This window comes from Ptychodera flava, chromosome 4, assembly GCF_041260155.1.
Source record: "Ptychodera flava strain L36383 chromosome 4, AS_Pfla_20210202, whole genome shotgun sequence".
In the NCBI taxonomy this organism is placed as follows: Eukaryota; Metazoa; Hemichordata; class Enteropneusta; family Ptychoderidae; genus Ptychodera; species Ptychodera flava.
The window spans coordinates 20,029,511-20,051,378 of record NC_091931.1 but is presented as its reverse complement, the minus strand read 5'-3'; the positions used below and the strand labels follow the sequence as shown (position 1 = coordinate 20,051,378).

At 38.7% G+C, this 21,868-nt stretch overlaps 2 protein-coding genes across 2 annotated transcripts; one reads left to right on the top strand and one right to left on the bottom strand.

Annotated features, from left to right (window-relative positions):
- The first annotated feature begins 382 nt into the window (after positions 1 to 382).
- On the top strand, positions 383 to 6,695 carry LOC139131133 (uncharacterized). The gene is made up of 2 exons (XM_070697095.1): positions 383 to 640; positions 6,191 to 6,695. Exons 1-2 carry the CDS (start codon positions 493 to 495, stop codon positions 6,409 to 6,411), a joined length of 369 nt encoding a protein of 122 aa, XP_070553196.1. The 5' UTR covers positions 383 to 492; the 3' UTR covers positions 6,412 to 6,695.
- A 1,037-nt stretch (positions 6,696 to 7,732) lies between these two features.
- On the bottom strand, positions 7,733 to 20,646 carry LOC139132152 (palmitoyltransferase ZDHHC23-like). The gene is made up of 4 exons (XM_070698542.1): positions 20,522 to 20,646; positions 14,853 to 15,593; positions 10,576 to 10,752; positions 7,733 to 9,536 (listed from the first exon to the last, which is right to left on the bottom strand). Exons 1-4 carry the CDS (start codon positions 20,644 to 20,646, stop codon positions 9,323 to 9,325), a joined length of 1,257 nt encoding a protein of 418 aa, XP_070554643.1. The 3' UTR covers positions 7,733 to 9,322.
- Positions 20,647 to 21,868: the final 1,222 nt, after the last annotated feature.

Sequence of the window (21,868 nt, the reverse complement as noted above, 5' to 3'; positions counted from 1 at the left end):
CCACGCAGTGATTTCACCATGCGTACGTGTTGCAAATTCTCCTTATCAAGTGAAAAGATGATGAAATATTCATTAAACGTTAATTCTATGTTTGTATTTGAAGAAAAAGAGGATTGTTGCAGGTATATTTTTGTCTCAAGTAAGCTTATTATTTAAAAATTTCAAGAATCTACAAATGGAAGGAAGACATCCAACATAATAAAGGTATTGTTCAAAAATCCCCCTCGCAAAAAAAAACCTGCTGAGTAGGCAGCACAGATATTTTCTTTTCGAAGTCTGTTTAGATTCAGACCTCCGCTAACAAAACAAGCCGTCACACCCGTGAATGTCGAATGGTTCCTCCCGCAAGCAGTATGTGACCATAAACAAAGATCCAATATACCATAGACCACGCCATAGTCCAATCGGCTTGTCGCCATCCAGCAACAGTCGGTCTTTAAGTCGTCAAACAAACCTCATCATTCAGTGCTACAACGAGCAGCATAGTTCACTATGGCCTCGGGGAAATCCATCATTGAGGACATCACCTCTAAACTATCAAAGTATTACCAGTCTGGCGATATGAAGTCTATCTCGGAGTTTTACACTGAGGATTGCAGGATTATGGCCCCTGGGATGGAAACTCAAGGAGGTCGCAAAGGTAAATTTGTAAATATATGTCGTTTTTAATTTCAAAAGTAGTTTATGAGTTTTATCCACAGTCACCTGTGGTCGGTCTATTCCGCTCGGCGTCTATGCCCCATAGACGTGTGTACATATGCCTGAGAAGGCATACTAGTATGTACACGTCTATGGGGGAATAGACGCCGAGCGGAATAGACCATTACACACGTCTATGGGGCATAGACGCCGAGCGGAATAGACCGACCACAGGTGGCTGTGGTTTTATCCTGAACATAAGGAACTGCATAAACCCACAGGCGTACGGATGTTTCCTAGATCGTCGTCGGATGGGAAGTGACTGACACTGTACTGTGAGGCCGAAGGCCGAACCTCGGTACTGTATAAGAATACGGAATGTTTCCTAGATCGTCGTCGGATGGGAAGTGACTGACACTGTACTGTGAGGCCGAAGGCCGAACCTCGGTACTGTATAAGAATACTGTATTCTTATACAGTACCGAGGTTCGGCCTTCGGCCTCACAGTACAGTGTCAGTCACTTCCCATCCGACGACGATCTAGGAAACATTCCGTACGCCTGTGCATAAACCTAGCTGTGATATCTGATCGCAGCGGCACTTGTGGCGTGTATCGAACGCGCTCGGGTCATTGGGAACTGTGGCGATGACCCTAATGACTCGAGCGAGTTCGATACACGCCACAAGTACGGCTGCGATATCACAGCTGGCATAAATTTACTGGGATTGAACTTTGCTATTTTCGCTCATAGATGAAGTCCGCTAAATCAAATCAAAGTAACAATGTTAAATAACATAGAATCTTTTCCTTGACTAGCAATTTCAGCTCAGTTTATATAAATTATGGTAAAAATGTCCAAAGCATTAGTATGGTGAAATTAAATCGTAGTGAAAATAAATTGTTTTGTTTGACCGGCACGATATCAAGCGATAGCCTAAAAAGGTTAAGGGAGCATCTATTTTTTACATCCATGAAGGGAGCTACCGAAAGAGTAGCTCCATGGGGCGAAGGGTTTGGGGCCAGGAGTGGGTATAGTTTGATGATCTTTATACAATTTTTCACAACAGTTCTGGTCGTGTTGGTGTGGGTCATGGCCTCTAATGCACAGGAATTGCAAATGTGCGAGCAGTCGACATAAAGGTCGTGTGATACAGTCAGCGATATGAGCGACATGTGACCCGATAACGACCTTGTGAACTGACATGTGTAGAGAAGCCTGAAGCAAGCGCTAATACCAGTTATTAAGGCTCCAAGACAAGAAGTTGACCATTTTTATCTAACAATTCTCTGGTGGTTATAATCTCAGAACCCCCATAAATTAAACATTTTCTGAAAGCCTAGATATAGGGGAACATTTGGTAACCACAGTGTCACCATAGTTTACATAACTATCACGTGAGAGGTAATTTGCATAACCTTTCAAAAATAGGTTTTCACAATGTTTTAGGGACTGGTCAGTTTCTTCGGCCGGGGGGGGGGTCGGTGGATTATTTTTTGCCGACGTCAAAAAGTGGCTGACCCCCTATTCCAAATTTTGAAAACAGGGTGACCCCCCCCATTCCAAATTTCGAAAACAGGGTGACCCCCCCCCCCCCCGGCGCGCGACATAGGTAAAACAAAAGGTGGACATAATTTATATATATATATATATATATATATATATATATATATATATATATATATATTATATATATATATATATATATATATATGTATATACATACATACACAAAATGTATACAATGTGCCCTCCCGGTTATCACCATAATGGCTTTATGGCAACCTCTTTCTACAGAAAACCTGTGACACAAAGGAAAATGATTGCATCAATGAGAAGGAAATATATCTTGTCATTTTTCTATCTCTAAAATGAGTCACTGTATCAAATATATATTGTGAAATATTTGTGCATGTTGCTTTCTCATACTGAATTCTCATAGAGAGAACAGAAAAGTATCAGGAATTTGTCATCCTTTTCATATGAAATGCAGATTTCATAATGGTACACACTTTCACTAAGCAAACATCAAGATATCTCTGATTTATTAAAGTATGGCGCCCAAAGGGCGCGCCGAAAAATGTGAAACATCCTGATATCTCTGATATATATGCCTTGTATATTAAAGTCATGCACCTGAAGGGCATGCTGAAAAATGTCTGATATATTAAAGTAATGAGCTTGAAGAGCACGCTGAAAAATATTGAACATACAGATATCTCTGATGTATGTATGCTTGATATGTTAAAGTTGGGTGTGCTGCAAAATATGACTGATTATTAAAGTTACGCGCCCGAAGGGCGCGCCGAAAAATACAACTGAATGATGAAATTTGTGGCTGACACTAGCATTTTAGGCAATGATGAGCCTGTGTCAAAATTCAAAAACACACTGACCCCCCCAATTGGGCATTTCAAAAACATGGTGACCCCCCCTATCACCAAAGTCAAAAACAGGGTGACCCCCCCCCCCCATTAATCCACCGCCCCCCCCCCCCCCCCCCAGGCTGAAGAAACTGACCAGTCCCTTATCCCAATACTTCAAAATATCTGACTCAAACTTTCTGGAATGCAAGCTGTTACAACGCTCTTCCAAAGAGTGTCTCAGATTTTGCTTAGATTTCTTTGGAGCTCAATTTTAAAGAAATTAACTAGGGTTAAAGTCACTGCTCAGGACGTTTTTCTGGCATAAAAAAATTGTTTTAGAAGGTTTAAAAAAATTCTGAGACAAAATATGGTTATAACAGCTTGCATTTACACAAATTACAGCCACATATCTCAAAGCATTGAAACAAAACATAGGGAAAACCGATTTTTGAAAGGTTATGCAAATTACCTGTCACATGATGGTTATCTAAACAATGGTGACACTATGGTAACCAAAATGTTCCCCTATAATATCTAGGCTTTCCAAAAATATATAATTTAAGGGGTTCTGAGCTTATTAACCACAAGAGAATTGCTAGCTTAAAAAGGTTAAAATTTCTTGTTTCGGAACCTTAATTTAATTTTTAATTGTTAAGATTGCTTGGTGATGTTGACACTCACATCCACTGAATATTGATGATAAGGATTTCATTTGTCAATGAATGCATGATAATTTACCAAGCGGGGTTATAGCTCCTGGTCATGTGACATCACAGATAAGCAAATAATAAATATGTCAAGGTTTGAGAAGACATATTTACCACAGTTACTCTCTACCCCGGGGTATACGTCTCATACAACCTTTGAGCCCAGTTCCGACGACCCCTCCCTTTAAATGCGGACAACATTTTTCACCTTTGGTACCTGATCACTAACCTTTGCACCCCTGGTCCGTCTAGAAGATATATTTTCTTGTAGGAAATTATGTTACTTTCAACTCAAAGGGCTCATATGTTGTATGGAATGTGTTACTAAACTACAGATACTGTCTAAAATCAGTTGTGATTTATAGCACTTCATTATAGTATAATCGTTTGGCGATTTCTACTTTATTTGGGTCATCTTGCGTGAGTAATGAGATGGCAGTTGTGAAGGCCAGTTGAGCAGACCCCCCCCCTCCCCACCACCACAGTTATCGTTAGTGTTTATGCCACACATTTAAAGCACTAAAATAAACCACGAGAACGTGTTTCATGCTTTTTCGTCAAAACACCATTCAGTAATTAACATAGAATAATTCGAATTAAGATAATTTAAAATCTGCCATTTAATGAAACAAAGTGGTCAAACGACTGATATTGTGTTATACTGGATGCAAGTTTGCTGGTACTAATTTTTTTAGGTAGATACTTGAAATTTGATGTTACTCTATCTATCCATTCTGTCTGCTGAGATATATCTTGTGGACAACTTTTTTAAATTCAACATACTTACAAGCGACCTAGCGGCCGATATAGCTCCGCTGTGTTTATTTACAGAATAACTATTTTTGACACATGTTGATGAAGAAGGTGGAAATCTTTGATAACTCAATGCAGTGGCCAGAAAAATGTGGCTAAAATAAGCTGCAAAAATACAAAATTGAAGATTTCATCATACTTTGAATATATCATATCCGATCATCCCTAAGAACATGTCAACCAAAGCTATCTGATGAGTAGTTTTTTGAGAATAAAATATTCTGACCAAAAATGGCAACAATTGCCCCCAAAAATAAAAATTGCAGATTTCATCATAATTTCAAAATATCACACTTAGTTATACCAAATTTCAAAGCTGTTGGACCAGTACTTTTTGAGAAACGCATTTTTTGACCAAAAATGGGAAAAATTGCCCCAAAAATTCAAAATTGCAGATTTCATCATTATTTCAATAAATATCATTTAGTTCATCTATGGAAACCTGAATACCAAATTTCAAAGCTATCAGATAAGTAGTTTTGGAAATACACATTTTTTGACCAAAAATGGCAAAAATTGCCCAAAATACAAAAATTGCCCAAAAATACAAAATTACAGATTTCATCAGAAATTCAATATATATTACGAAGCTTATCTGTAGAAACCTGTATACCAAATTTCAAAGCTATCAGACCAGTACTTTTTGAGAAACACATTTTTTGACCAAAAATGGCAAAAATTGCCCCAAAATTACAAAATTGCAGATTTCATCATTATTTCCATAAATATCATTTAGTTTATCTGTAGAAACCTCTATACCAAATTTCAAAGCTATCAGATGAGTAGTTTTGGAAATACATATTTTTTGACCAAAAATGGCAAAAATTGCCCCAAAAATACAAAATTACAGATTTCATCAGAAATTCAATATATATTACTTAGTTCATCTATAGAAACCTGTATACCAAATTTCAAAACTATCAGACCAGTACTTTTTGAGAAATACATTTTTTGACCAAAAATGGTAAAAATTGCCTTCAAAATGCAAATTTGCATATTTCTGCACAATTTGAACAAATCTGAAATAGATTATCCCTAGGGACATATGTACCAAATATAAAAGCTATCTGACCAGTAGTTTTGAAGAAGAAGATTTTTAAAGATTTTTTTACCAAAAATGACAAAAATTGCCTTAAAAATACAAATATGCAAATTTCACCACCATTTGAACAAATCTGATTTAAGTCATCCTAAGCAAACTGCATATCAAATTTCAAAGCAATCGAACGAGTGGTTTCAGAGAAGAAGATTTTTTTACCAAAAACACCAAAAAATGCCCCAAAAATACAAATATGCAAATTTCACCATGATTTGAACAAACTGAACTAAGGTCACCCCAAGTGAACTGCATATAAAATTTCAAAGCAATTGGACTTGTGGTTTCAGAGGAGAAGGCAATTGTTGACGGACGACGACGGACGACGGACGCCGGACGCCGGACGACGACGGATAATCAACCTATTTGATAAGCTCCGCGTCGCTGACAGCGGAGCTAATAAATATAATCAGACGATCAAATGGTACCAATATTGATCAACCCATTCAAAGTACTACAGCAGTGACTTTGTCCCTGCAAATAGTTCGACGACCTAAAATAGCTCTCATGTGCAACGACATACATAATTGCACATGGTTGTCACTGAAGTCTTGCTTTGATTTTCTGCAGCCGTTGAAGAAACCATGGGTGCGCTGAGGGCCAAGGGCATTGCAAATTTCGATATCAAGAATGAAGAAATTGTAGTGGATGGAGATTATGGATACGACGTTGGTAGGTACAAGATGTTAGCGGAAGATGGCTCTACCATTGGTACTGGAAAGTCTGTCATTATCCTCAAGAAAGTCAACGGTGTTTTCCAAATTCATGTTGACATTTTCAATGATAATTAGAACGACAAAAAACAAGTTTATTAACCAAACATTATGGACATTTACTACCATCTGACCTTCATCGCGTGAGTTTGAAGTCTGCCCAGGTTACAATCTTGTGAATCCGGGAGTTGCGCCAAAAGATAGCAAAGACAACGTCAAATCACTAAATCCATAAATTTATAATTATGTGAAAAGTAAATAAATTTGAAGGCAATACTATTATCATTGACTTGACCAATGCATGGTATCATACTCACACAACATGATAAATAAAAAAGACGATCTGCACTGATAAAATTTTACACGTGTGTATTGAGATTAATATTTGCCACACATGTACACCTCCATCTCGCCAGCAATAAATATGACCCTTGTTGTGCCACAGAGCAGATAGATTCACCCAATCAGATCAAAGAAAGAGAATTACTGAGTTGACAGTACACACGGGCTTTGTAGTCGACAGGAGAAAATGCAAGTGAAATGTATACCACATAGCCCGTGCAAAGTATTGCTCATCCTCTATGTCTGGGCAGGTCTGGTTCCATTGTTCATGTCAAAGTACAGTCACCAATTGTTTGGAAACAAAGATCATGGCTCCGAGATAGCTATTGGTATTAAAGTTGGACCTTGATCAAAATTATGAGGGTACTCGAAACAAGACAGGTATCTGTCTCCGAGTTTCAAGGTCAAGCTCATGATCAGAGGGAAATGAATGGCATATGTACATTACTAACATCCATTGAGAAGGGGCTTGAGAGGTTCTAAATTCAAATTTGCCCAAAAATTCATCTTTAAGACAATACATTCATATTCGGAACTTTAACACTTAGACAAGCATACTTTGCATCCAGCTGAAGATGGGCAAACAGGGTGTGAAAAATTGAAAATTAGAATGCCTTTGCAAATTTGAGTAGAAAATTACTCAAAAGGCTGCTTGATAGCATACTTATGAGGTAAACATTGACAAGAAATCGAACCTGAAATATGTATGAGACATTTGAATTCTTGTAAAGTCAATATTGATACAGGAAACATAAACTCTTAAAACCATTACTCCATCCACAGTCTGTCCAACTACATATGCCTTCAGTAAAAAGTCGTGATGTTGATGCTTTTTCCCTGAAATTGTCTGTTTTCAAGCGGAATTGTGGCCCTTTTTTTCAGGCAGCACTTTCTCCACCTCATTTTTCATGTAATTCAGATCTTCATGCACGTCTTTTAACTATGAAATACACATATAAAATGAGTTCATCAATTTTTTCTCAGAATTGCGCGGAAATGTACATGACATGGTTTCAATTGTTTCTAATTGATGTAAAAAATGACACTGCTACAAATGTATCATGAGTAAATTTATTGAAAATATTGAACGCCAAAACGAATCGTACTTTATATAAACCTGCTGTAGCTATTGGTGAGTTGTAAAAGTATACAATAAACTGGGGACATGAAGCAATCTACAATGGTACACAAAACAATGTTGTTTTGGACTGGTGAAAGGTGAACAGTAGTGGAAACATAATTCATTAATGCTAACATGTACAAAAGACCTTGTCAGAGCTAGATTCTTTCTGGACTGAAATTTACTAGTTGACATTAATAGTCGCGCCAGCGGCTTACTGACTAGGCATGCGCTTATTCATAATATACTATGCGAGTAACCGGAAGTGTACCCTTCTTTCATGGGCGCCGCCATGTTTTTTTTTTTGAGTACTCGTAAATAAACAAATACGAAACAAATTACTATGATATAACATGCCTTTTATAAAATATACCTCTTTTATTAGCCAGTAAATGTTATTATACACCTTGTCGCTGATACAAAGTATCGTTGATATAGATAAACGGAGAAAACTGTCGTGCATATGAACGGGGGCATCCGCAAAGAATGCTGGGATTGAATTATAGAAGAGCGCCCCCTGTGTCAATAATTAGATTTAAAAATTGCAAGTTTTTAGACGGAACGCTTATAGTTTTCAGCTTGCAAGCTGGAAGGTGGGCAGTGCGGTTACTATTGCAATGATAATTATTGCATAATACGTCCCTTGTTTAAAGCAATAGGCTATTATCATTGTAAAAATTGCCAATTTTTGTTCAAAATTTTTACACGCTACAGAAAATCTATACCTGCCCTGCTGCAGGGTTTGACGTCGTGTAAGTACGTGAACTGCTTTCATCAGAGGGAAACTGGGCATAGTTGTCATATAAACGTTTATGAAATAACAATTACAGTTTATCATGAATCAATACAAATAACATTGCCAATCTTAACCCCTGGCGCGACACCAAGGGCTGAGCCCTATATAATATTAAATCATGTAAATAACACATCTGACTGTGCTAAACAGTTTCTCCACAGGGTATCTAAATCTGGTCGTGGCAGTGGGACAATATGCATTGTTCTAAAAACTGAACAGGAATGTTTTAAAATTTTGTCAAAAAGTTCAAGTTTTTTGTGTCTCCATTTAATACTGCCACCACTCTACAGTGGTCAACCTCTGCCTGAAAAGTGTATAAGGTAGAACGCACCTCGGGGACAGATTTTCAGACTCTCAAACTTTCACAATTTTTTTCTGATATACCACTTGTGGGGGTTCATTTTGAAGCTCTTGGTGTAAGAAAACTTTTTAATGGCTTAGTTTTTCGAAATTAGAAAATTTTATTTTTCTCCATAGAGTTAACACAGGAGTGGCGGCCATTTTGAATGTTCAATATTGGTAAATCTTGAGTTATTTGTTTCTCTAGTACCGAAATTTGCATAGTGACCCCCAATTTTTATTCTTGATTTTGAAAGAGAATGGTTGAGATTCCTTAAGGAAACTGAGCAAAAGTTTAAGTCTTTCAAGGCGCATACTACTATAAAAACAATGGTGCATAATTAAGACGAAAGAAGTTTGACAGTCAGTGGAATGGCCCTTGTACTATGTTTCTAAATTTCTATTCTACGGTTTGAGTTCTTTCTCTTGAAAACGAAATTCATGAGATTTTTTGCATAATTCTTGCTGTAGTATGTGTAATCTTGAAACCTGTACTCTCTGTAAGTTATGCCGGTGCATACCAGGTAGCTTTGTTGGAGAAAAAGAGCTGTGAATCCAATCACCACGGCTGAAGTGTACAAGATGGATGTAAATATCAATGCTGTCCTGGTAGGGAAAAAAGAGAAAAAAGTTATAAAGAAACATCATTAATGCTGTAGAGCGACAATCAAACAATGTAGGTACAAATTAGGTCAGAATATTAATATACATCATAAGAGTTCATCCGTAAAGATTTCTAATGATATGCACACACGAACAGTGAAAAACTTTGCAGGAAAAGAGTATAGTTGGCAGTAAAAGAGTAAAGTTGCCAGTAAAAGAGTAAAATTGCTGTAAAAGAATACAATTGGCATTGAACACTGCCAATAACAATGGTACAAGCCTTCAAGAGAAGCATGGCATGTTGTAGTGCTGTATAACTCCACACAAAGAAACTATCCTGGCTGTTCGTTTGTTTGCCACACCAGGTAAAATATGCATACAGCAAATTTAAGGATGATTCCTGTGCAACAATCTGAAGAAAGGTATGTTTTCCCTATCTGAAAAGCACTGAGAGACTAAATACTGAACAAGAAATTGAATGAGTCAGCAAATCTGTTCAGTTTTTGATGATCACCATGACAAATATCACACACACATTTAGTAGTTCTACAGTCTATTTTACTAGTCATGCCGTAGACCCTGGAGTTCTGGGCACTACTGTTCTGAATACTGCAGAGACGATTCAAATTCAAATCTGCTACATAAAGAGTAAAATTGGCTGGTCCAGGCAAAAAAGTGAAAGTCAAAAATGAAGCAGTACCAGAATATTAAAAGAAAAACATGTCTTGGTATACACTCTGGTTACCAAGTGAAAGCAATTCATTTTCACAGGTACATGTATGTCTGAACCATTTTGATGTTTGAGACGTGTTTTGACATAACTGTGATTTAAATTTACTGACTAAATGATTGAATCTCTTATTCTCTCTGTGACTGGGATTTAATTGTTAAGATACATCTCTCAGCAAACAAAACAAAATTACAATCCTGTGAATAATAAGTGCTTCTACAGACTATGCATGTGTTTGATCACAGTCTTGAGTTTCAAATCTCAGAAAACATTTCTCTCAGAGCAAATATAAGTACTTATGGAATCACTCACCTCTGAGACTGATAGACATGCTGACAGTCAAAGTGCGGTACATACATGTGGTTGACACCCTGGTAAGTGCAAACAGTTTGAAGACTGACATATGAGCCCCAAATTCCAACAATGACAAGAAGGATCAAAGAACAGAGGAATGACCTGTGGTTTTCTGATCCTACACAGCTATCAATCCTGGGGAAACAGAAAACATAGAAATACATCATTACACCAAAGTTCACTCTCTCACCCATTTTCCAGTACACAGGTCCCAAGTCACCTTTGAAAACAATTTGTGAAGATCAAACTAATTTTGGTGATGTAGTCAAACACTTACAGAACTGGAAAGAATATTTTCCAGTTATATCACATCAAAGTTTATATTACATGTGACATTGTCTAGGTGTGGGTAGTATGCGCCTTGAAATCGAAAGATTTAAACTTTTGCTAAACTCTCCTTAGGGAATCTTTCAACCATTCTCTTTCAAAATCAAGAGTAACAATTTGCAAATTTGGTACTAGAGAAACAAATAACCCAAGATTTACCGATATTTAAAAATCAAAATGGCCGCCATCCTTGTGTTAACTCTATGGAGAAAAATAAATTTTCAAATTTTGAAAAACTAGGCAAGTAAAAAGTTTTCTTACACCAAGAGCTTTAAAATGAATCATTACAAGTGATAGATCAGAAAAGAATTGTAAAAGTTTGAGAGTCTGAATATCTGTCCCCGAGGCACGTTCTACCTTAATACTGCAACCAGAAGTTACAAAGAAATGCCATAATCCCAATTCACTTATACTGTTGAGATTATCTATCTCTGCAGCCTCCAGCTGTCAGCACATTTATATTTTTTGACTAATTCACCATCATAAAGTATGTGAAACCAGACTAGTAGCAGGCTGAACTGTCATTGTACTGGAAATTGAACTGTAGGCAAAGGTTCTCTCCCAGTCAATTCAAATCTGACCTAAAGTAACCTATGACACATTCTACTGGAATGTGCATATTTTAACTTTGGGTCTCAAAAGTCAAAATATGCACCGTTTGATCTTCATTTAATACACATAGCTAGATTTTCCACCGTGTCAACATATGGGTTACAGGAGGTAGAATGGTTTGCAGTACTTTATGTCATGACATGAAAGGCCTTATCTCAGCACTTGAGTTAATGTTAAAGAATTGTAGACAAGCACTGTATGCTCACACAGCTATGTAACAAAGACCCCACTGTGTCACTTTTTAGTCTGAATTGACATCTTGCAATTTGAATTTTCTGGGTCAGACAGTTTGACACAACAATGCAGGAATTGTAAAACTTGATTACCAATCTGTGGATATGGATCAATGGGTCTGATCTGTGATATTGTTTCAAACGCTTGTTGACATCAGGCATGAGCCGATACCGTGTACAAATATCACTTATTCACTTGAATCAGATTTCATCATTTTCAACAGATTCAAAAATCCAGTACATCAAATCGAAGTGAGGTCAATCCAGTACATCAAATCAAAGTGAGGTTATTATAATATGTAAAGCTATAATTTCTTCCAATTTTTCATGGACAGGCATGTGAATTAATTCCAATCACCATGAACTTAAAGTAGAACGCGCCTTTCGGACAGATAATGGGTCTCTCAAATTTTACAATTCTATTCTCATCTACCACATGTGATGGCTCATTTTAACACTTTCACCGCGGGAGGGCGCATTCTGCGCCAACGGCCAGACTGCGGGAGGCGCGTAAACGCGCCAAGAACGTATGCGTGTTTATATGCGTTCGATATACGTTGGCTTTGTCTGATCTACATCATGTTTGTTGACTATTTCCTCAAGCCTAGTGTAGCGTACGAGGTAGAGGTCAAACCTAAATGAGCATGCGCGCCAAATTTGTAAACAAATGCCGCTATACTCGGTCATTTCTCCGCCGTAATTTGTAAGGATCGTGTGATCAGTTGTTATTTTTCTGTCAAGGGGTATTTAAAAATGGCGACGCGGGCACATTTTAACACTGACTAAGCCCTTGAGCATGTTTTTCTGGACAGTGATAGTGGAATTGTCACAGATCGTGAAACTGAACTCGACGGAGATAGCGGAAGTCAAATTTCAAATAATAACTCTAATACCGAACTTGAATATGTTCCCGAACCAGTTGAGCAAAGACGGAGATTGCAAGCAAGACAGAAAGGTAGGCCAGCTGAGCATGCTGAGAGGAAAGTGCTACAAAGGGTTGGTGACCAACGTCACAAATGTCGATTGGGTATCCTGTGGATGTTGTACGACATCAATCTATCAGTGACAATTACACATCGGACTAGCTACAAGTATATAAGCATATACCCTATATAATATATCTCTCTTTTGAATGTCAGATGATACCTGTTGTTCGAAGATGAACTTGTAATAAATATGCATATTTACCTCCTTTATGTTGAATATGTTTTAGAGTATGTGTTCCCCCTGCTTAATTTGAGTTAATATAATGTAAGTAGAATTTTTTTAAGTGTTACGCTGAGAAATAATACATTTATATATTGAAATATCAAAAAATGCAACATTTTTTGAATTTTTTTGTCAAATCCAATATGGCCGCCATTATCACGTGACCTTCCAGATGAGTCACGTGACATTTTGTTCATTTTTATGATGCTCTGTCATATTGCAATACTCACTGAAAAAATTGTCCCGAATACACGTATAGTTACAAAGATACAGCTACTGCATGTAAATCAATATTTATAAGGCCATATATCCATAGAAAACTACGCACAGGAATGCACGTATAAAAATTAATTACGCAGTGAAAGTGTTAAAGCTCTTTGAGTTAGAATATTTTCACCATGATCTCAGGTTTTCAAAACTCAAAAATGTTTTTTTCCCCAAAGAGTTAACACAAGGATGGTGGCCATTTTGAATGGCAGCATTATATGCTAGATAATTTCTTTCTCTAGTTCATAACTTTGCTTTGTAACCCCTAGTTTTCATTCTTGATTTGGTGATCAAAAGGTAGAAAGTTTCATTTAACAAAGTCTTAGCAAAAGTTTAAGTCTTTCACTTGTGGAGCGCATACTATTCTTCCAAGTTTAAATTCAAGGAACACCTGTGCTATGAGCAAGGCCACTACCAAAATAGTACAAAGGTATCTTTAAATGACGTACAGTATTAATGTAATTTTAAACTTCAAAGAAGAGCCCTTACAGCTGATACACTGCTTCCCTGTGATTTTTCACAGAAATAAGTCATGAAAATTACCTGATTCAATCTGGCGTTCAATATTCACAGAATGTGCTCCATAATGATTTGAATCGAGCTCACTACAAAACACCAAACCAACATTTTTAGGAATAAAAAAGAAGTCTGCCAGCTATGGGCTCAGCCAGTTGGAGAAGCCAGCCAGTTGTGAGCTTGGCCTGTTGAAGTTGTCAGCCAGTTACATGTACGGGCTCAGCCAGTCGGACTCTTACATATAATCCTAACAACACGATGACAACGGCCGCACAATGTGGTATATTCAGTGAAAGCAACTTTAGTCCTATGATTTACTACCATTAAACAATGGCGCTTACATCTCAATCGTTCATGGGAGGTCCACAGAAACAGGCAGTAGGCCTACGCATATGTGTTCAGAGTGAACACTTGTGTGCTGTTTCCAGAATATTACCTACAGTAACCACAAAATAAAAGAAAGTGTAGAACCAAAATTTCAAACTGGCATGAGCATATAGAATTCTGTATTTCATGAGAATGTGAATGCAATCATATGCTACAGTACCCTTACAGTTTTTTAAAAGTGGCCGACTACTCTTGGCTGACCTCCCTACTGGCTGAGATGGCTGATGTGGGCTCTGGCTGAGCTCACAACTGGCCAACCTCTCTGGATACCATTTTAAGCTATTTGAAAAGCGATTTCACAGGGATTTTTCAGAAAAAAGACAAAAATAGAAATTTAGAAATGTTCAACAATTTTGTGCTAATTTGAAGAAATCCAAATTGAGCCATCCCTGGGAGCATTTGATGTCCTAAGAGTTGAGTTGATGCCAACAAAGAGTAGCATAAGATCCAAAAAGACCACTCAGAGTTCAGATAGGCACTGAATGAATAACACATAATTTCTCACGGACTATGTGGTAGATAGTCAAAAGTATTACAAGTTCACTGGATATTGATTTCACTCTCCCTGAAATTCAACGTGGAAATTGTTAATGTGACCTTATCACAGAAGGCTAACTCACAATAAACACTGATGATATCACGGTACCAAGATGTGTACAATATTTTCTGAAAGATATTACTTACCAAACACAATGATGATCCAACATCTGAACACAGTGTCCACATACTTTACAGTGACCAGCTCTGGGTGGTTTGAAAGTTTGACAAATTTCACACCAATTGTCTCTGTTCATACTGTCAAGTGTTACAGAACAAGAATGTTCCTTTTCAGTTTTTTCTGTTCCACTACCACCTGATTGATCAAATGACGTGCTGTTAGTCCGAGACATGAAAGTGACTCCACGTCTGTGACCCTGTAAATAATCGTCAACCTGGGACCCTTTGTCGGTTGAATTCATCCGGTTCATTTGATCAGTCATTTTTATGATCCCAGGATTCCGTTTTGAAAGAAGAAATGCTGCAAACATCAGCAGTACTGTCAGTGTCAGCCCAGTGACTTCGTACTCCCCTATCCTGCCGATTGGGACAACTAATCCATAGAAAACTGCCCCGATGTAAAATACAGACATAATTCCCCAGTGGTAGAAAAACCTAGTTCTGATTTTGAGCCTGGAAATTTGTCTGAAGTACAGCAAGGCACCAGATGGAAGACTAAGCAACACCAGAAATGTCAAATAATAATGCAGGGAGGCTATGTAGAGAGACAACGGGATGACAAAAATTGCAGGAAGAGCTGTGACATCAGCGACTTCATCTATTCTCTTGGCACCGGTACCCAGACACCATGGAATTCGCAATCTGTCACACGCAACTTCCCAAACCTTTGAGTAATTTTCCTGAGGAATCAGTTGGCACTTGATGTACCTGAAAGTGGAAAGGATATGGTTTATTGTAATGTAAGGGCAAAGTCATTTCTTAATACAATAACTTTGGTAACCTTGACATTGTTGTTTTTAGGTACAACTTTACTGTGTTGTTTTAATCAAGCTTCTGATATATGGAGTTACTTGAACTCTGCATTAACCCTTTCCCAAAGCCATTGTTATCAATGGTGATTGTGGACCTGTTTATCGGGAATAAGGGTGTCAAAATGTTACTTGTTCATGAAATGATATTGTGGATTACAGCAATGTGTAAACAATGATTTTAACAAAAATAAAATTCATAAAAGAAAGAATAAGTATGTGACAGTATGGTTGTTCAGCTTGGGAAATGTTGCAACAGCTGCAGTGCTAGCTCATATGCCAGTAGTAATTCAGTGTACAGCATAGGGGCTGCACAAAATGTCCATCCCCAGGGGCAGGGGCGGGGGTAGGGGTGTCTTGGGCTCAACACAGGGTTCTTCTTGCTATGGTTTATTTTATTTTAATACGTTTGACTATGATATGTACTGCCAATAAAGAATACTGCCAACCTTTGGTGTCTTGGTCTTATGTTAGCACTGGTTTTGTAACAATTTCTTTTTCTCCTTCGCCGTGTCACGTATTTGTCCTTTGACAATCTTACGCGAAGTTTTGTCACTGTGTTGCGTCTATTATCTGATGCGTTTGATTGCCTAATGCTCCAAAGCAAGCAAGGGTAATTACTAATCTGTTGACGCTGTCACAAGATAATCACCGGATTAACTTTGACAAAGTCAACAACGAATGCACCAGCAAGGTATAACCACAGAGGGACCGTGGTATAACAGAAGAAAGGGGAGAAACTCTTAAAAGCCATGTCCACAGAAACCCACTTTCTGACAAACACTCCCAATTTTACATACGCCAGCAGTTTTGTAACATGTTGAAACGTGGACAGTTCAATTTATGGGTTCGTCGGTTGCTTCTTTGGGCTACAGAACGCTGTTCGAAGCTGTGGAGTCAGTGTCTTGATGTGGTCACTCAGACCGGAAGCCGGAACTAGAAACTTTTTGCCTTCAGAATGTTTGATTTCAGCTCACATGATTGATACGGGTAAGCAATATAACCAAGATGCTTTGTGATATGAAGTTCGAGGGGAATGCACAGCACTGTCAATAAGTACGGATATAACAATCTTTGTGCTTTCAAGTTGACGACGGCCGGTCAACGTTTGAGGGGAGAAACTCACTGCTTGTTGCATAAAAACTGACAAGTCGGCAAAAGTACTTTCATGTTCAACATATTCCATCCTAATATGACCAATAAATATCTTCAGTTAATGTCATTCGTTCTAACTAACAATTAACCTTCAAGACGTGGCCAATGCACAATGAGAATGTTTGGCGAGATGTTTGTAAAACTGTGAAGACATATTGGAAGCACAGCCATACCCAACCAGGTCGATCTGTGCGTTGGGGAGATATTGTCTGGGGGAGATATGTCTAAGATTTTAAAAATGAAAATTTGGAAGTTTAGGCGATAGCAAAGACGACAAATCAGTCAGTTCAAAAAAACACAACCAAAAAAAACATGGGCATCATATCTTATTATGTCAGGTTTTGAACCCGCCTGAAATCCTGCGTGACTATATAATAATTACCTATAAACAAAATGTTTTGGACATATCTTTTTATGTCAATGTTTGGACACCCTTTAAAATGCATGATATAACAACTATCTACTGTATCATGTGTGACTATACTGTCGGGGAGAAAAACACTTTTTTGCACCCAGCTGTTGATCTCCCTCACAGTGTCTTTCCCTTGCACGCCCGCTTTCTCATAAATGTGTTTTTGTATAAAACAACTTTACATTGGAGGATGTAAAACTCTATTTGATATGCAAAGACGCACTGTTGACCAGTTATTTTATTAGTTTCAAAACTAGTGAAAACATTCCGCGACACTCATTGTCTGCCCATCGTAAACGCCCTAAGAATTTGACTGTGACCCTGGTTTGATGCATTAGGTAGTTAAGTATAAGGATTGATAGATTAATGCGTCAAAATATAGACAGATTCGTTCGACTAAACTATCAAGTTCTTGATAGCTCACTGACCTTTATGGTCGAGAGGGCGAAAGTCTCAGGCCCAAGGAGCATAAGCAGTACGAAGTACATTGCATGCTTTCTAAGAAAGAAAAGCCGGTTTCCTAAGTTTAGCTACATTGTACCTTGCAAAATCCAGCTTGACAACTGTTCCAGTCCTGTTTCCGAGAATTAATTTTGAGCTGTGTAGCTAGTAATGTTGTAGATGTCCGAAATGCTTCTTGATTTACAGAGAGAATACCACGCTCTTCTTGCACATGGGGTCAACTGAAAATTTAAAGCAAAATACCATGGTGTTAAATCTGTAGGCAAGGTCGCAGTCACCAACTGACAACCCTGCTTGTATTGTCTAGTACACCACCGAGCTACCAAATAGCTCCATGAGCACACAACCGAACGGCACATGACATAATCACTCTAAAACTTACATCGTATGTAAAACATACCTTGTTTTGTAATTTGCAAAAAAAGACAAATACGAAAGTGCCTAATACCGTACTGCAAGAACACGATTGATAAAATGAAAAGCTGAAAGTGAACATGATTTAATTAAGCCTTTTTCGTTCTTGTTCTTGACCTTCACGGAAATGTTTAGTATACCCATGGAGTCTGGTTAAGTTCGATTCGGTGTTAGACACGTCGACCAATGTCATTTTTGCCGGGCCGGCCGGAAGAGTTCAAACACACCTCTGATACGTTAGCAAGGTGCGTTGAACACATACCACGTTTTCATGGGAGGTCCTCCTTTCAGGCCTGTTCGTTTACAAATGAATGTTCAAGTTTATTTTGCCTTCTGTTTGTTTATGAAATCATGAATATAAAGTGTCCTCTAGTTTTACGGATCACCTCTGGACATGACTTATGAAAGTTTCTCCCCTTTCTTCTGTAATGCCTTGCTGGTGCGTTCGATGTTGACTTTGCCAAAGTTAATCCGGTGATAACCTGATGACAGCGTCCACAGATTAGTAATTTACCCTTGCTCGCTTTGGCGCATTACGCGATCAAACTCTTCAGATAATAGATGCAGCATGGTGATAAAACGTTAACGCAAGATTGTCAAGGGCAGTGCTAAGTTAACACCAAAACACCAAAGGTTGGTAAAATAAACCTACATTAGCAATACAACAAAACACCTACCCTCCCTTGGGACGCGTACGTGGGCAGCCCCCTATGTGTACAGTGAATCCTGTCCTTACAGACACCTATCTAATCAAGACACCTCTTTATTTAGGTCAGATTCATCAAACCAAACGTTACTCTTCGAATAGAATTTCACATGCCTATTAAGGACCCTATTATATCAAGGATACTTGTTCCATTCCTGAAGGTGTCCTTAACAGACAGGTTTCACTGTATCTGAAACTGAATTCACATTGTAGTTCTAGCACAGTTTGGTGGAGGGGCTGTGAATAGGTATTGTCCAAAGGCCTTTATTGTCATCTAGCTGGATTGAATTTTGGGTAGAATAGGGATATGTCCCCTCCGCCTATCCTTTCATGTAAACCTTTCACCACTACTGTTGAGTCCAAATCAAAAACGGCAGGCCATCAGTATGAAATCTTTGTGGCATCAACTCTACGTCCTTTTCAGCATTCCGTAACGAAATTTTCACGTCCACAAACATTTGGAGGCGATGAAGATGTGCACAAAGTATACAGTGCCAGCCCTCCCCATTTTGTACACAAAGCTTGTGTGTGCCTTCCATTGTATAGAACTTGAACTGCTCCCCCCCCCCCCAAAAAAAAAAAAAACAAATGGAAGGGGACGGACTGCAGTTTAATAATGGACACACCTGCACCTTCGGTGGCGATGTAAAAGGAATTTTACAATTCAAACCAAAGTTCTTTGTGTCCACTTATCTTCAGTCTTGCCTATGGTAGTACCAATGGCAGGGATTCCCACTATCTGCAGTCCTACCACTCCTCTAGACGTTGGTCAAGTGCCGCCAATTGAGCTGTTCGTGCAAAGAGGTGTTCATGCGCAGTTTTTGAGGGGCGGGCAAATTTCAAAACTAATCACAGGGCTGGGAGAAAAATTGATATTTGCTGTTGGTGGGGAAGAAATTTCATTATTTCCAGTAAGGGGGGGGGGGGGGGAGAAAATTTTTGACAGTGGGTAGCCCTACGGAAAATACGTAGAGGGAGGGGAAGCCGTGTTTGATGATAGAACTTAGAGCCTTTATTAGAGGGGAGCATTAATCTTCGAAGGTATTCTGCTAGCTGCTCGCACGGTTTTGCGTTAATCTGGGTTGCCTATGGACATCTAGTGGTAAATAGGGGATTTCAGTAGTAGGGAGAGGGCAGTGGGGAGCTTGCATTGTTGTGGGGAGCGGGCAGACCATAGATACTGGAGGGCAGTGGACATCAACATTCAGTAGGAGGGCACATTTCCTGTGTATGCCAGCGGGAGGGTAGTTACGAACAGCTCTACTTTCCCCTCAAAATTTTAGGTCAAGGTAAAAAAATAAGTAAAATCGGTATATCAGCCTTCAAAACATGTTTTGTGATGATTTTGCGAAATGGATAAAATTTACCATTTGGCGGCACCTGTCGGTTGGTTCTCGTTAGGGAGTGGCGCAGCCGTTATTACGGCAAGAGATTGGATACACAATTGTCAAGGCGATACGAATGGTTACTGCGGATCCGTAGCCCTAACACTCCTTTTGCTCACCACTACTCCCCACTCCCCCAACACAACAACAGCAAAGGGAGTGGTATAGGGCTACGGATCCGCAGCAATACGCGTTGCTATACGAATGGTATTGGTAGCTATCGAGTGCAGATGTATTTGTGGTTAAGCTACTGTCGAAAACAGAGCTCCCTGACTGGTCATTTTAGAACGTACCTGTCGCAAGTATCATCTACAGCCTCACAGTCACACAGAACTGCAAGGACGTGGCTCTTTTCACCGTTGACGTTTTTGTATTCACAACAACACAGTGGTTCACCGGATTCTTCATTGGCGGCCATATTGGAAATGACTCCCCAAGTTAATCATAATATAGACTTTCACCTCAAACGACCTGACATACATTGTTGCCCTGTATCTCATAACACACAAGCTACGCATTGAGGACTGGGGTATACCTAAACGGTAGTTATTATTGATAAATGGAAACGGTCATCATTTCCTTTTGCCTTGATAATAAACTATCCGAGCCGAGGCCTTGCATTTAGTCAGTGCGTAGGCTATAGCCTATATCACAGTCACCTGTGGTCTATTCCGCTCTGCGTCTATGCGCCCCATAGACGTGTGTACATATTCTTCTCAGGCATATGTACACACGTCTATGGGGTGCTAGACGCAGAGCGGAATAGACCACAGGTGACTGTGCCTATATTGTGCCAATAGTGCGCACTTAAAGCTTGGCCTTGCGGATATCTTATCTAGCCAACATTTCAGAACTTACGTTTTCTCTGACATGATGTAAGCTTATGCTTGGAAAAATACCCCGAGAACAAGGACTGTGATTTAATTTGGTTAATTTGGTTTCGCTGTGTTTATTTCAACTCTGTGTATTAAACAGCAACAGGGGAATGGTTCTGAGAAGGTGAAAAAAGTTCACCAAAAAGTTCACGTTGTTGGACCATGCCATAGATCTCCTCAGGTACTGTGACAGGAGTGACTATATATATGACAAGGATGAGATTCTTTATGTTATGAACACTGTAAGTTTAGCTAGACGCGCGCACATGTAAACTCTTACAATGTCTAACATTCAAATTTAAGCTACTTCAATGTCGTTAACGTGAATAATGATAAAACCTCGACAGTTATCTTTATTTGTTGTTGTTGTTGTGTTATTGTTTACTGTTGTTGTTGTCGTTTTAATTGACTTATTTAGGTAAAATTTATTGCATTTGATTGGTAAAGATTCCGTAATAACTTTAAAATATTCCATAAATTCGGACGTAATGCGATAGCAATATCTTAAGTTTTACCAGACCTGGGTGCGACAACTTGAACGTTGTGTTTTGTAGATATACTAGACGAGTAATAGCAGGACGGTTATTTCATAGTGGGAACTAGAGATTCACTTGATTTTAATCACACCCCCCCCCCCACCCCGCACAGAAACTCAGTACTAACCTTAGGAAGAAATATGAGTCTACTGGGCCTAGAGATACACTTGATTGTAATCACCCCCCCCCCCCCCCGGTCGCACAGAAACTCAGTATTAACCGCTGGAAG